The 14,128-nt window shown below is 57.1% G+C and overlaps 4 protein-coding genes across 4 annotated transcripts; 2 read left to right on the forward strand and 2 right to left on the reverse strand.

Moving 5' to 3' along the window:
• Positions 1 to 803: 803 nt before the first annotated feature.
• Positions 804 to 2,156, reverse strand: CCMA1212_001839 (putative acid phosphatase; the record flags this gene model as incomplete). The annotated part of the gene is made up of 2 exons (XM_073699252.1): positions 804 to 1,837; positions 1,898 to 2,156. 2 exons carry the CDS (start codon positions 2,154 to 2,156, stop codon positions 804 to 806), a joined length of 1,293 nt encoding a protein of 430 aa, XP_073562187.1.
• A 585-nt stretch (positions 2,157 to 2,741) lies between these two features.
• CCMA1212_001840 (uncharacterized protein) lies at positions 2,742 to 3,074 on the forward strand (the record flags this gene model as incomplete). The annotated part of the gene is made up of 1 exon (XM_073699253.1): positions 2,742 to 3,074. One exon carries the CDS (start codon positions 2,742 to 2,744, stop codon positions 3,072 to 3,074), a length of 333 nt encoding a protein of 110 aa, XP_073562704.1.
• A 567-nt stretch (positions 3,075 to 3,641) lies between these two features.
• On the forward strand, positions 3,642 to 5,789 carry CCMA1212_001841 (Laccase-1; the record flags this gene model as incomplete). Its single annotated transcript, XM_073699254.1, has 1 exon — positions 3,642 to 5,789. The coding sequence occupies one exon, from the start codon at positions 3,642 to 3,644 to the stop codon at positions 5,787 to 5,789; it is 2,148 nt and encodes a 715-aa protein (XP_073562703.1).
• Positions 5,790 to 6,983: 1,194 nt separating this feature from the next.
• Positions 6,984 to 10,095, reverse strand: CCMA1212_001842 (uncharacterized protein; the record flags this gene model as incomplete). Its single annotated transcript, XM_073699255.1, has 3 exons — positions 6,984 to 7,858; positions 7,968 to 8,606; positions 8,964 to 10,095. The coding sequence occupies 3 exons, from the start codon at positions 10,093 to 10,095 to the stop codon at positions 6,984 to 6,986; spliced, it is 2,646 nt and encodes an 881-aa protein (XP_073562702.1).
• Between the last annotated feature and the right edge of the window lie 4,033 nt (positions 10,096 to 14,128).

A 14,128-nucleotide genomic window follows, 5' to 3' on the forward strand; every position in this document is an offset into this window, starting at 1 on the left:
GCCGTCTTTCCGCGCAACAGACCAGGCACCGCAGGGCTTCCTGCTTTCTTCTCCAAGCAGGTGCTCGGCTTTGCCCCACGTGCGCACACCAAGGGTGGGCATGTGCTTAAGAATGCGGCAACGCTGATTCGGGGGACGGAAGAAATCCAGACGAACGTGCATAAGCGTCTTTTTTTCTCCTCAGGGTTCTTTTTGTTACTTGCAGGGGTGATGCTTGGTGGAGGTGGTTAGGGGCCGTGGGGTGGCGCCGCGGGTTTTTGTGAGGGGAATGTCGATCAGATTTTGTGCTGTTTGTGGATTTCATATTCTGCGGTTGAAATAACTCTCGAGATAGTTTCTATGCCATCAATTGCGTTGAGTACAACCGGTACAGAAACTTGAAGACTGGAGCTGATCCGGGGATTTGTGGCGGTAGAGGGAAGGGAGAGGGAAGAGATAAGAGAACTTGGACCCCCTACAGGCAAGCGGACAGGATCTCCGGGAAGAAACATTGGAGAGTCCCGATTAGGAAGCTGGGACTTTTGACAAGTGCCGGTGGCTGATAGACGTATTACTGACTACGTGATACTCCACGTACAAGTAAGTACGTGTAAGTGCCAAGCAGTGATTCCTTATCACCGCTATTCGTTTGCCCGTGATCGGAAGCAAGGCAGTGCGATGATGTCGTGTATCGTCACTCGTGGATATCAAGTTTATGTGTACTCGTTGGGAAGACATGGCATCACCAATTGGAACAATCGTGCAGTCAAAGTTTTATCTAGAATTTAAGATCATCTGATATCAAACATGAACTATTCCATCGCTCAGTCGGTGAGGACGGGAGCGTATCCCTTGGGAGGGTTGAGGCCGTCAGCCACCTCAATGGTGTCGGCGTAGTAAGTGGCAGCCTTGCTGTGCTCCCACGTCTTCTTGATGGCGGGCAGGATGGTGCGGCCGGAGAAGCTGTGGTCGAGCTTCAGGTTGGGCGCGGGGTACTGCTGGTTGCCGCCGTCGGTGTTAAAGACGCCGGCGTACGAGGCGTTCCAGAAGTGGCTCTCGAGCGCCTTGGTGGACGACCACTTGCGCAGGCGGTCGCCCGTCTTCTGCGCAACCAGCTCGTAGACGTTGGCGCCCACGTCCCAGCGGCCGAGGGTGTGCAGGTCCCAGTTGGCCTCGACGGTGGCGATCTCGCTGTAGTGGTTGTAAAAGTTGTTGTCCGTGGTGCCAACCAGGTGCTTGGGGACGGCGTCGCCCAGCAGGATGCCCATGATCTGGTTGCGCTCGGCGTACGTCTCGTTCTCATCCCAGGTGAGGAGCACCAGGGTGTTTTGCATAAAGTTCTTGTTCTCCAGCAGGGGCTCGAGGAAGGCGCGGCACCATTTGCCAGCGACGCCGACGTTGGTGTCGTGGCCGTCCGACGTCATGTTGGGCGTGATGAACATCCACTGGGGCAGCCTGTTGGCCTCGAGGTCCTTGTGGAACATGGAGCGGCTGGTGTCGATCAGGGACAGGTTCTTGTCCTGGGACAGGCGCTGCTCGTAGTGGGTGACGCTGTTGGCCAGAATGGCGGGGTTGTGCTTGCGCACGTAGTCGTTGGCGCCCGTCTTGACGTTGGTGTACTGGAAGCCCTCAAAGCCGGAGTAGGGCTGGTCCTCCTGGTAGTGGCCCCACGAGATGCCGCGGTCCTCGAGCAGGTCGATGACGGTCGACACGTTGAAGTCGGCAGCATTGAAGTCGTCGTTTTGCATGCCGAGGTAGTCGCCGACAATGGAGGCCATGTAGTTGGGCTCCGAAGGGTGAGTGACGGCAAAGTAGTTGGTCAACTTGATGCCCTTTTTCGCAAAAAAGGTAAAGTTGGCTGTCCAGCATGTTAGCCTCTCTGCATCTCGCCTCTTTACGTCTGCTCAACATCACTCACGGTCACCATCGGCCTTGTCGTAGTTTTGGTTCTCAAAGTAGACGACGACGAAGCGGTCAAAGGCCTTGCCCTTGACGTGGCTGGTCGGGCTGCTGGTCTTGGCCGTGGCAGCGGCAGCGGCAACCTCTGCGGTGCCCGTGGCCGTGTAGCGAGACTCCCAACCAGTCGACGTCGTCGAGGGCTTGCACTGGTTCTTGTTGACGGCAGCAGCCGAGGCGAGGCCGGCAGCGGCCAGCAGAGAGACAACCTTAGACAGCATCTTGTTCCGGTTCCCTTCGATCCTAGCTGATAAGCCTTGCTGAGGAGGATGGAGAAGAGAAAGGGGGGGCAAGGAAGGGACGCGGCGGGGTTTATATCAAGGCTCGTGCAGGCTCAGGTCCAGCCTTGCTCCCAGACAGGCCATGCTATGCGCTGCGATGTCACCCAGCGTTCGGGGCTCCATCCTCTCGGTGGCCTTCCGCTACCCGCTCCGTCTCTCTGCTCTCTGTTGTCCGCGCTTGGTACGATACGATGCGACGGCTTTCCTCCTCCCGTGAACCTGGTCGGCATGTGCACAATGGGGCCTCAGTATCCCATCGCCATGCATGGCCTCTAAGTACATGTATCCACCTACATGTATTGTACCTGCTTGGTAACGACTAGGGCACTCATTCGTTGACCGACGCTCGGGACGAGGGCTCAAGGTTCGGCAATGCTGTCAACAGGGTTGGCTGCTGCTGGACCACCGCCCAAAAGATCCCCGTCACCGGCGAGAAAATCCACCGTTTGGCTCTGCCTGCCCTGTTGGTCACCTTGACGACATTCCCACCCACTCACTAGCACTTCTAGCGGCCTCTGCTTCGACATGTTGCGCTGCTGGTCCGGCACGTGGGAGAGACGCGCCGCTGCATCTCGTCTGTCTCGTCTGTTCCTCCAGCTTTCGACGAGACTTGCTGACGGTGCCGCTTTATCCGATCGCGGCCTTGGGACTGTGTTCCCCGTCTGTCAATTCCAGGTTCTGGTAGATTGGATGGATGCTCCATTGCTCCATCGCTTCGCGTCAGAGGCCTCGCCGGGTTTGACTTCTTACAGCGGGCTCGAGGCGCTGTCAAGCCGTTCAGCGGTTCCTCCCGCTGTCCAATCGCTGCTGCGCCCGCCGCCATGCCCCCAAGCCGCTGAAGCCCCCCCGGACGCCTAAACATTGTTCCATCCGTTTACATGTATGTTGCCTCTCCTCGGATCCGAGCTCGCTCCGAACACACCAGACAGACATGCAGACAGACAGACAAACCGCATCGTCTCTCTCTCTCTCCTGCTCCTCCAGCTACTCCCCCTTTCGCCACCGGAGCTGTCAACTTGCTCTTGTGCTCCGAGTTTGCGGGCGTATTCTGGTGCCTCCCGGACGTGGTGCTCAGTCTTGAGCTGTATGCCGTACCCTCTCGGTCGATAGATGATTTGGACGAGAATCAACGGGCTTCAACTGGACTGAAGCGATTTCAACTGGCCTCCCTGTAATCGGGCTGTGGGAGTACGAGTGTTCCGTCGCGTTCGCTCGTCTCCGAAGGCTGCCTATAGCTGCTCTTTCTGCTGCCCCTCAAGCTCGACATGTCAGATTGAAGACTTTCCGGTTGCCTGTACGACTTCTCATCGTCTGGGTAGAGGTTATAGGCGGACGGCGTGGATTGGCCGGCGGGAGTCGGTCTCGGACTGCCAACCTACGAGCTGGACCATGACAACATCGGCCTGAGCTTTGCCGGTAAGTGCAATGGATGCCGCTGGGCCGCATCACGGACGAGAGTCGGCCGGTGCTTTGCGTGACGAGGCTCACCGAGAGCTGGGCGAGCACCAGCCCTTCATACGCCAGTCGCGCCGTTCATCGCCTTTCCGTCCATCTCAACGTCGACCGCACTCTCAAGCTCTGTGGAAGCTAGGCCTCTTCTTCTTCATAGTTGTCGTATCTGTGCTGGCGCTGTCTGCTGTCCCCTTCAGTCTCCAATCGCTCTCCAAGGGTTCTCCAGAAGGACTTGACGACCACCACTCGCCAGAAGAGCCTCATGAGGAAGACGCATCTGATCACCATGAGGCCGAATCTGAGCCCGATGCTGGAGACGAAAACGACAGCAGCCCTGCCTCAGCTATTGTCCACTACGAAGAAGAGATGCCGAGTGTCCCTCAGCTGAGAAATGTCTCGCAGTACGTCTTGTCTCCCTCGTGGGACTTTGACGCTGCTCCCACCACTAGAGAATACCATTGGACGATTGTAGATGGACGTCTGAACCCCGACGGCATCTATCGTCCCATGATTCTCATCAACAATCAGTTTCCCGGGCCATTGGTCGAATGCAACGAAGGCGACACCATTCGGGTCATTGTCGAGAACAAGGCCGTCAACGCGACTTCGATTCACTTTCACGGTCTGTTCCAGAATGGCACCAACTCCATGGATGGTGCCGTCGGCATCACCCAATGTCCCATTGCGCCCAACTCGACGTTCACCTACGAGTTCCAGGTCCAGCATCAGTCGGGCACTTACTGGTATCATGCTCATCACAGCGCTCAGGCATCTGACGGCCTGCTTGGGCCGGTTGTCGTTCACTCCAAAGAGGAGCGGACGTTTCTGCAGAAGCTGGAATACGCCTCTGACAGGATCATCATGGTTCAGGACCATTATCACAACCTGACATCTGAGCTCTTGATGGACTATCTGCAGCCCGATAGGGGAAACGACGAGCCTGTCCCGGACAATGGCCTGATCAACGGCCGCGGCATGCGTGACTGTGCAGATTTCCCGGGCTGGGACTGCGATACCACCAATGTCTCAACGCCGACCCTCGATCTTGCTGCCGGCCAAAGGCATCGACTACGCATCATCAACGTCGGCGCCTTTGCCGAGTTTCAGATGCAATTCGACGAGCATCCCTTCTACGTCACGGAGGTCGACGGCACCGACGTGTTTCCCGAACCGTTTCACCGTCTCAACATCCTCCCGGCACAGCGGTACAGCGTCATCGTGGAGACCAATGTTACCACCGCCGATGCCTTCTGGATGAGAGCGCGGATGGTGACACACTGCTTCACCACCAAGAACCCGCTGCTGAAGCCCGAGATGCGAGCCGTTATGCGCTACGGCTCTTCTGAGGACACAGCCCCGGACAAGGAAATCAAGGACCCAACCAGCAAAGACTGGCCCGACGCCATCGAGGTCATATGCCGCGACCTCGACGTCTCCGCCCTCCATCCCGTGATCCCGATGACGCCGCCTCCCGCAGACAAGTACCTGCGCTTCGACGCCAGCTTCATGATCGGCGACTGGCGCCTCGCACGCGGCTTCTTCAACGAATCGACCTGGCACCACAACGCTACCCGCCCCTCACTGCACCGCTTCCTCGACGCACACTCCAATCTCACCACCCTCAAGTCCCCCATTGCCGTCAACAGCCTAGTCTTTGACTCCAGAAGAGAACTCGTCATCCAAACAGAAGGCATCCGCACCGTCGACCTGGCCATCAACAACTTCGACGACGGCTCGCACCCATTCCACCTCCACGGCCACAAATTCTTCGTCCTCTACCAAGCCCGCAGCGGATATCCCCCCTCGGAAGCAGACTTCCCCGCCTTCGTCAAGGAGCTCGACCTGGACAATAACCCTCTCCGGCGGGATACCGTCACCGTGGAGGGCTACAGCTGGGCCGTCATCCGCGTCGTGCTGGATAACCCCGGCATGTGGGCCTTCCACTGCCACAACATGTGGCACGCCGAGGCGGGCATGCTCATGCAGCTGCTTGTGAGGAGCGACGTCGTTCGGGAGTGGGAAGTTGGTGAGCAGGAGAGGGCTGTTTGTGGGCTCGAGGGCGTTACGACGGGGATGAGACCGGATGATAGTATCTGGTTTGGCAATTTTGGTCAGAGGTGAGGGTGATCCATCACCTGCATGGATTGTTGGGATGGAGACATGTGTATAGGAGCATTTTCACAAGAGCAAGGTCGCCATGATGGATGGAATCCTGAGGAGATGAGACAGTGTTGGATATATCCTGTATATAGGGAAATGTACCAGATCTATATGTATAAGCACCTAGGAAGCCCTCGACTAGGCACCGCATTAAACACTAAGGAAATATAGGAAAAAATAGGAAAGACACACAGAGAAGAAAACACTTTTAAAAGAAATAGGAAAAACAGTTGCCGCCTGTGAGCAAGGCAGTGATATATATATCTTTGTTTGTTTTGTTCCTTTTGCTTGGTTGTTTTTGAGTAGGTATAGGATAAATCAGGAAAAACAAGAGCTCCGATACGGCAGCTCGGGCTATGACAAGAGAGAGCCGCCCTTCTATAAAACCGATCCCATGCCGCCCCCCCCAAAAACCATGATCCGCACTGAAGTCCAAACGGATTCAGCCCTTCCTGTCTAATTTGGTTGGAGAAAAAAAAAAGAAAATTCTATCTTTCGTTCATTCTTCACCTTCACCCCTCTGTCTCAAAGCGCAGAGGCTCAGCACACGAGCTGTTCCACTAGGAGCTAGAGTCCAGTGCGCCTCTCACGCGGCATCAGCTCCCAATCAGCTTGGTATGCCAACAACGCAGAAAGATGCAGGTGCAAAGATGCAAGCAAAAGAGCAATACATGGCAGTTTGCCGCAAAAAAAAGATTGCATGTAAACGCCTGCAAGCCTGAACAATATGAAACGTGGCTGTAGAGAGGCAGAAAATCGAAAACGGGGGGCCATCGACAAAGGAAATTAATGCAACAGGAAGAAAAAAAAAAACAGCGAGCAGAGAGATTGCCTACCCCTTTCCCTGGCCGCGGACCCCCCCTGTGTTGCAACGCCGTGAAATCAAAAAGGAAAATAGACAATGAAAATTGAACAACATAGACGCCTTTCTGGCCAAATGCCAACACTTGCCATGCTTTGCGGAGCCAACAGAAAACAAGGAGCTGGACGAGTTGTCGCACTGAGTTTGGCGGAGGAGTGACAATGAACTCGTCGGTAGGGTTGCAACAGGCGGCTGAGACAAAGAAAAATCAGTGCGTTTTTGGATCTCCTGTATGCAGGCGATGTAGGATATTGGTAGCTAAACCCGATTCTCGATAGATTGCAGCCCATCTGCTATACTCTTCTGGCAATGTTCACCCCCGGGTTGACAAAAGCCCGGGAGGCAATGTCGCTGAAACGACGCACCACGTTTGTTGTTCCGCCGGTGACTTGGGATTCGTCGAGAAGGAATTTGGAGGCGACGGCCAGTCGATTCTTTGGATCCGACTCATCCAGATGCTGCGGGATGGTAGCTGCATACCCGGCGTCAAAGCTGGGCGCGAGCTCGCGGACGACGGCGATAGAGTAGAGAACGTCGCGGTTCTCGCGGCCGTCGAGAAGGTGGCGCATCCGTGCCAAAACGTCTTCCCTAGCCTTGACACTGGCAGGCGAATTCGGGTTCTCCCTCCTACGGACAAACTCGGCCAGGCTGTACCAGAAGTCGAACTGGCGCACGCGGTGGTGATCTCCATCAGCCACCGGGGGAGAAAGAGGGTTGCTCAGCAGCTCGTCACCGCAGAGCAAGGCTTCAACGACATGAAGGCGGTTTCTCGCTTCGATGGCGTCGTTGTCCGGCGGCAGGGTTAGACGCATGGAGTTGGTTCCCCTCTCGGGAACTTGATATGCCGTACAAGCCAGCTCCCACACAATCCTGGTTTCCAGAACGCCCGAGTAGGCCATCTGGGTGTGGTCATTCGCCTTGACGCCCTCGAGGATCTTGAGGAAAGTTGCCATGTGCTCGATCAGGTTGGCATCCTTGGGGAACGTCATTTTGCCGTTCTCAGTGAAGTAGTACCAGCTCGTTTCGAAGAAAGCGCTGAGCCCGCCGGCGTACATCTCATGGTAGACCTTTGTGATCTCGTTGAAGGTCTCTTCCGTGTGACTGATCTGCTGAACGGGTGCGGGCGGGCCAAGCAGGTCGATGATCTCATCGATTCTCATCTTCTTGGCTGCAAAGTGCCGGCCGGGTTAGCATTCTAGGCTGGATGTGCATGACCACAAAAACAAATGAGAGACAGAAACCAAAGCAGCAGCAGACAGGAGCAGGGTCAGTCTTACCTCGTAAGTAGCCGTTATCGGAACCCGACAGCGACATCTGGTGGTTGTGCGTGCCAGACATGCTGCGCACAGCAGGGTCGATGTTGGACGAGTAGCCGTAGCCGTACTCCTGCTTGACAGACACGGCTGAAGACGAGCCGGGGGTGGAGAGAGGCGGGATGTAGCTGTTGGGAGGGATCGACGGTGTGCTTGGGGCTGAGCCTGTCGCATAGACGCTCGGCAGCATCGGCGATTGGCTGCCGTACGAGTTGACCAGACGCGGCGTCGACGGGCCAACGGTGGACGAGGCCAGGCCGGAGGGCTCGGTCGCCGGCGAGAGGCTGCTGGAGGCGGGCTGCACGCTGCCGCTGGTCGGGGTGCCGGCCTGCTGTCGGAAGATGGGATCGTAGCCGAGGCACTCGCGCTTCGATTTCCTGCAGTTGTTGCAGGTGGGATGCGTCTCGTCGCACTGCAAGGACAGACTTGAGGTCAATGGAACGGCCTGTAGCAGGTGGGGCGCATGAGGCTGAGGAGCGGCACAAGGCGGCGAGCTAGCAGAAGCGACGACGATGCAGGAAAGGGAGGAAGAAGGAGAGCTGAAGGGCGAGCGAGAGGCGGTGAGGAACAAGAGCTGAGGCTGTCGACGGCCTTGCGCGAGAGCTGTGACCAGATAGATGGCCAGTGCAAGCAAGGAAGCTTGAGTGAGGTTCTGCCGAGTCTGACGCCCGCGTTTGGTTTTTTTTTTTGTTCTTAGCGGCGCGCGCCACGGGTTACAAACGGTTCCTCAGCTCAGCTCCAGACAAGCTTCAGCTCTAGCAGGGGCCGCTCTTTTTTTTTTTTTTTCCCTCCGCCTCTCCATCGCACGGGTAGCTGCAAGCAAGGACGAAAGGAGAAACCACGGGTACAAGATAAATCGAGGGTGAGAGGAAGAGAAGCAGAACAAGTCATTGTAGTGGTGAAGGGGGCAGCCTCGTGAAAGGGCAGTTCATGTAGGAAGTGGATGTTGCATATGCGCACCTTGATTCGTCGCTTGCGGCACGTTAAGCAGCCTGTCTTTGTTCGTCGCTTGATTTCCTAAGTGCCACCACGTCAGCTCTCGTCCTCCTAGCCATCCAATTGCTGTTATCCCGTGGCCAATTGGACGCCAGCAGCTCTGAAGCGTCGTGAAGAGGAAGAGGCATACCTTCTTGGGCCCCCGGTGGTTGATGAGCCGAGGGTCGTGCGGGAGAGGATATCGAGCCAGGGCATCTTGCGGGAAGCCGTAGTTGGAAGGGAGAGGCGTCGAATGGCTGGCAAAGTAGGGAGGGGTCGGCGAGACGGATGTAAGGGGCATGCTCATGCTCATGGACATGGAATGGTGAGGCATGGGAGGGACCGACTGCTGTGACATGGCGTCGATTGTGCGCATGCTGGGCAGTGACATCTGCGGAGTGCCCACGGGGCTCACGCGGTATGCATCGCCCTGCTGAGCTGAGACTGTGGAATATGAGGCGTATTGGGTCGTCGGGAGGCTGGACTGGGGAGTGTAGATGGGCGACGAGGAGCTGGTGGCATAGCCAGCATGCAGGCCGTGGAGGGCCGCAGGTCGATGGCTGGTCATGTCGGACTCTGGCTCTGGCTCGGGCTCGGGCTTGGGGGATACGGCGTTGGACGCGGACTCGGACACCCGACTGTCGCCGTTCTTGTGAGGGGGCGGATACTGCTGAGGAGGAGACGGGTTCGGTGGCAGAGATGGCGGGACCTGCTGCTTGGGGGACGGATATTGCTGAGGCTGAGGCTGAGGCTCGCGCTGCTGCTGCTGCTGCTGCTGCTCCTCTTGTTTCTGTCGCTCCTGATGCCTCTGCTGCTGCAGCTCCTCTTGCGGCTCCTCTTTCAGCTGCTGTTGTTGCTGCTGTGGTAGCTCGTCCGTCGCGGGCGGTTGCTGCTCTTGCTTCAGCTCCTGCGAGGGCGGCGCAGCGGCGGCAACTGCTGGAGTCGAGTCTGAGGCGCCGGCCTGTGTGAGCTGGAGCTTGGGCGAGGAGTCTCTTGCGGGAGAAGCAGGAACAGAAGCAGAAGCAGGTCGAGCAGGTTGAGGAGCAGGTCGAGAAGTAGCGTCGTTGGAGACGGCGGCGACAAGAGACTTGTCGTCTCCCGAATCGTCTGGAACCATTTTCTACGTCTGTAATTAGAATATTATGGAGCGGCGGACATGGATGGCGTTAACCGCGAACAAGGGGACGCAACCCCGGCCGCGGTGAAGCGAACAGGAGAGGGAGGGCTGGGCTGGACGGCTCTAGTCGTGGAGAAGAGATTGTGTGGTTTGTGATGTGCAGTGCAGAGGCGCGGATGCAAAATTGTGAGGTCTGGAGCATCAACCAGGAGCCAAGGCGGTGCAGCGGTCCCGGCAGGGTGAGCGTAAAGGTACCTGGCCGCCTAGCGCCGGCCGGGCTGCGTGCCAAGTACCACGTACCGCAACCTCCCCTCCACTCCCCTAGCACCCGGCTGCAGCGCGCATGCACAGGAGGTCCAGGGGAGGGAGGCACAGGAGAGGCCGCTGAGGAGAGCGCGCTAGAGCTGCCGCAGCACCAGTCGTCTATCTTGTGCCAAGTAGGCAGGTACCTGTACCTTTGGGCTACCTTGCCGGCAGCTGCGCGCATGCACTCGGCCCGCTCGCAGAGGCCGGCACTCCTCATCAGCAATGGAACACGGAACTCGTCACAAGCTGCCACCTCAGCGACGTTCGCCCAGGACCACCGGCAGCCCTCCGGCACCTTGGCACCTGAGCCTCCAAGTACCGGTACAAGCACTTGACCCTTTTACATCAATCCAACCCCCTTTGGCTCAGGCCCTGACTCTCAGCGGTCGGCGGCAGGGGCCCCCGGCTAGGCCTATGAGTCGGCTAGCGCAAGCTCCTGGGCCAACTTCCGGGAGCTCCTCCGTTCAAGACAGGATGAACCAGATGCTGAATGAGGCGCTGAAAGGCGGTGATTTCTTCAGCAATGCCGGTACAAGGTGTTCTACAATGAGAGTGGCGCTTGTCGAGTGTCTCTGTACGCATACGAGTTGCCTACTTTGATGCCCTCCTTTGAGGTAGGTACTTGCCTGGACAAGTCCTGGGCTCTGGCAAGGGGTTGATCTTGAACCGACTTGAATCGCGAGAATCCATCAATGGCAGACGACGAACAAAGAGGTAGGTCTTCCAGATAGCCACTGGCAAGCCCTCGGACACGGCCAGATGGAGTCGGACGCAGATGCAGCCCACAAACTTGGAGGATGCTTCCCGTCCACTCAGTCAGCCAGTCGATATGGCGAGTCAAGAATAAAACTCGCAACCTGCATGCGTGTGCAGCTAATAGACTAATGGGTGCATATGAGCAGCACTTGTAGTCGTGGCTGAAGAACGGGATACAAGCACTGGCATTTCCCCCATACTTGCGTCTACTCCTTCGTACGCGAGACCCTCTCCAACTCGTATCTCTTCGGTACCGAGACAGTCTCTGAAGTTCCCTCCTAATGTACGAAGCACGCACGCGCGGACGGTGATTCGCTCGCAGGCCCAGCAGTGGGCATGTGTCCTGGGTGCGTCTGCGCACACACACACACACACACCTGGCCCCTGGGTACGGTACGTAGGTACTATCATACAAGTCGCTGATGCTTGTCTGTGATGGTGCCCGGTAGGGCGGCTCGGACTGCCGACCCGGTCCAATCGATTCTCGAGCTGCATCGGCAACCTTGGAGATCGATTGGACTCCTACCACCACACGCACTCGACGCAGGCGCAGATGCGAGGTACTCGTTCTGTGCTTCGTGCGGCTATCCTGAGCTCTAGCATCAATTGGATGCGATAGGGGACAAGCGGGCGGACGCCCATAGGGTGCGCCTACCAGGCAGCTGCAGCTTTGATTCAGCACACGACACCTTTCGCAACTCTGAGATGGAGAATACCATGTTACTCGTCATTTTCCCGCTCACCACCCGACAAGCATCTCGTAACAGTGCATACCTGCAAACAGCAACAATCAGGGCTTCAAGCAAGGGCTTCAAGCAAGAGCGGCTTCGGGGGTCGTCGTCGAGGCCACGGCGACCAGACACGTGCCGCCATTAGGTAAGACGACCTCGACGACTCTCGGCCAAGTGCAACTGCCTCCCTCGACTCGACATCTCCAACTGTACTCCATGCCCGCACATGCTGCTACAGACCATCACAGGCCACCGATCCCGCTCTCTCTCAGCTCCATCCAGGGTCTAGCTCGACGGCTCTAGACTGAGCTGGGCAGAGCACGCCTCCAGGCGCCGGTAGGGAGCGTGCATCGCTAGCACCAGGTACGCTCGACACCGCCGAGACAGGCGGGCTTCTTCCCGTCTTCTGACTCTCGCGAAGCAGCGTTTCGCCTGTGCTAGTCCTCTGGCTAGTGGCACGGAGCAGCATATCCTGCTAGAACAATGTCTCAGACGTGGAAACGCTTGGCCCAACGGTTGCATCCCCCAGAGGCAGGCAGGACGAAGAGGTGGCCGATAATGCCCACCTGTGGATAAGATCGATAGAGATGCAGATTGGCGAGCAACAAATACGAGTGGTCGAAGGGATTGGCAGGCCAGAGATAATACGAGTAACTGGTCATATGCTACCAACCTGCTTGGCACTTTCGACCAAACGACTGCAACAGCAAATCGCCAGAGCACGGCACGGATGAGCAGAGGTCCAGGAACATGTAGGCAAGGTAGAGCCGCACTATTCAACGGCTGCCATCATCTTCTCCCCAGGTACGCGTTGACGAAACACGTGTGCCGAGGATAGCCAGGCGATGCAGCAGCAGACACGGCAGGTCATCATGAGTGCAGAGAGTGAGGAGGAGCTATCACGCCGTACCATCGCCGCTTCTGATGCTGCACTACTGCAGAGAGCATCAGGCGGGTACCAGGAGATGCTACGACGACGACGGCGACGGCATGCCTCCACGGTGCTAGATCATCAGCTACTCCGCAATAGGCCTCGGATCCCTAGGCCGGACGGAAGGTAGCGTGGACAGGGGGAGAAGCCAGGTCAGAATTGGTGAGAGCTGCATTGTGCTGTATGGGTGTATGTGACCACTAACTGACCTTGTGCATGCATACTGCACATGCCACCACCACGACCACCACCATACTACCACCATACTACCACCATCGCATGCTGTCCTATCCTATCCTCGAGTACTGTATGAGACTCCTGCCTGGATGGATTCTCCGTACCGCAGCCCCTGAAGGCCCTCACCGATCACAGCCATCCGACGAGGGGTACCGAGCCCGCATCCAGATCGATACTGCAGCCTCTGGTCTGAAATATCCCCGAGACGATGCCCGCAGCCATTTTGGGGAACCAATCGCACTACCCTCGCTACCCACCTAGCTTCAACCGCCGAGTCCGCGTCCGCATCTCACCCGAGGCTCGATAGACAGGCGAGACAATCGAGCCGCCAAAGTGTCATGAGGAAAAGGAGTTCACCGAACCTTCCAAGAAACCTTGTCGCCGCCTTTTCACCCCGCGTTCACTCATAACCCGGACATGTGCCATTGATTTGACCCTCCGACCGCTTTGCCTGTGCTTCGTACTCACTCCATATGTGTACTCCTACATGCATGTCCGGAATTGACATCCGGTGGATCTCGCTGCCTCTCGTGCGGCATGCAGCATCTCCGGCGGCCCTCCGTCCTTGCTTCGTACATGGAGCCCGAACGTTGCTACTACTATATCTGCTTGCGCAGCATGTACATACGAGCGACTCGGTCAGTCTCCGTTGTAAGTCCCGGCCCTCATTTGGGGAACCCGCTGGTGCGGAGCGCAGTAATATGACAAACACCCATCGCTCGACACTAACTGATGTATTCTTAGAAAACCAATCAAGACCAAGTGCATACCTACAATTACAGCAGAAGGGCTCTCATAGGTTTGCGCCGGACGCTGAAACGGCCCCAAAGGGAGAGATGAGCCCATAGCTGAACAACATTGCCCTGGACGGCGCAATTTCATTAGCGGCCCAGCAGCCAGCCACCAGCTTGATATAAGCTCCTTTCACATGATTGGGGAGTAACTGGATATGCATGCCTGAGAGGAGAGGGAAGGGAGTTGAAATTGTAAGAAAAAGCAAAGAGAAGGGAAAAAAGAAAAGAAAGGCAAATATGACCTGACAACGAGTAACACACTGCTGCCCCCCCCCCCC

The sequence above is a fragment of the Trichoderma ghanense genome (genome assembly GCF_004382785.1).
Source record: "Trichoderma ghanense strain CCMA-1212 chromosome Unknown scaffold_1, whole genome shotgun sequence".
NCBI lineage: Eukaryota > Fungi > Ascomycota > Sordariomycetes > Hypocreales > Hypocreaceae > Trichoderma > Trichoderma ghanense.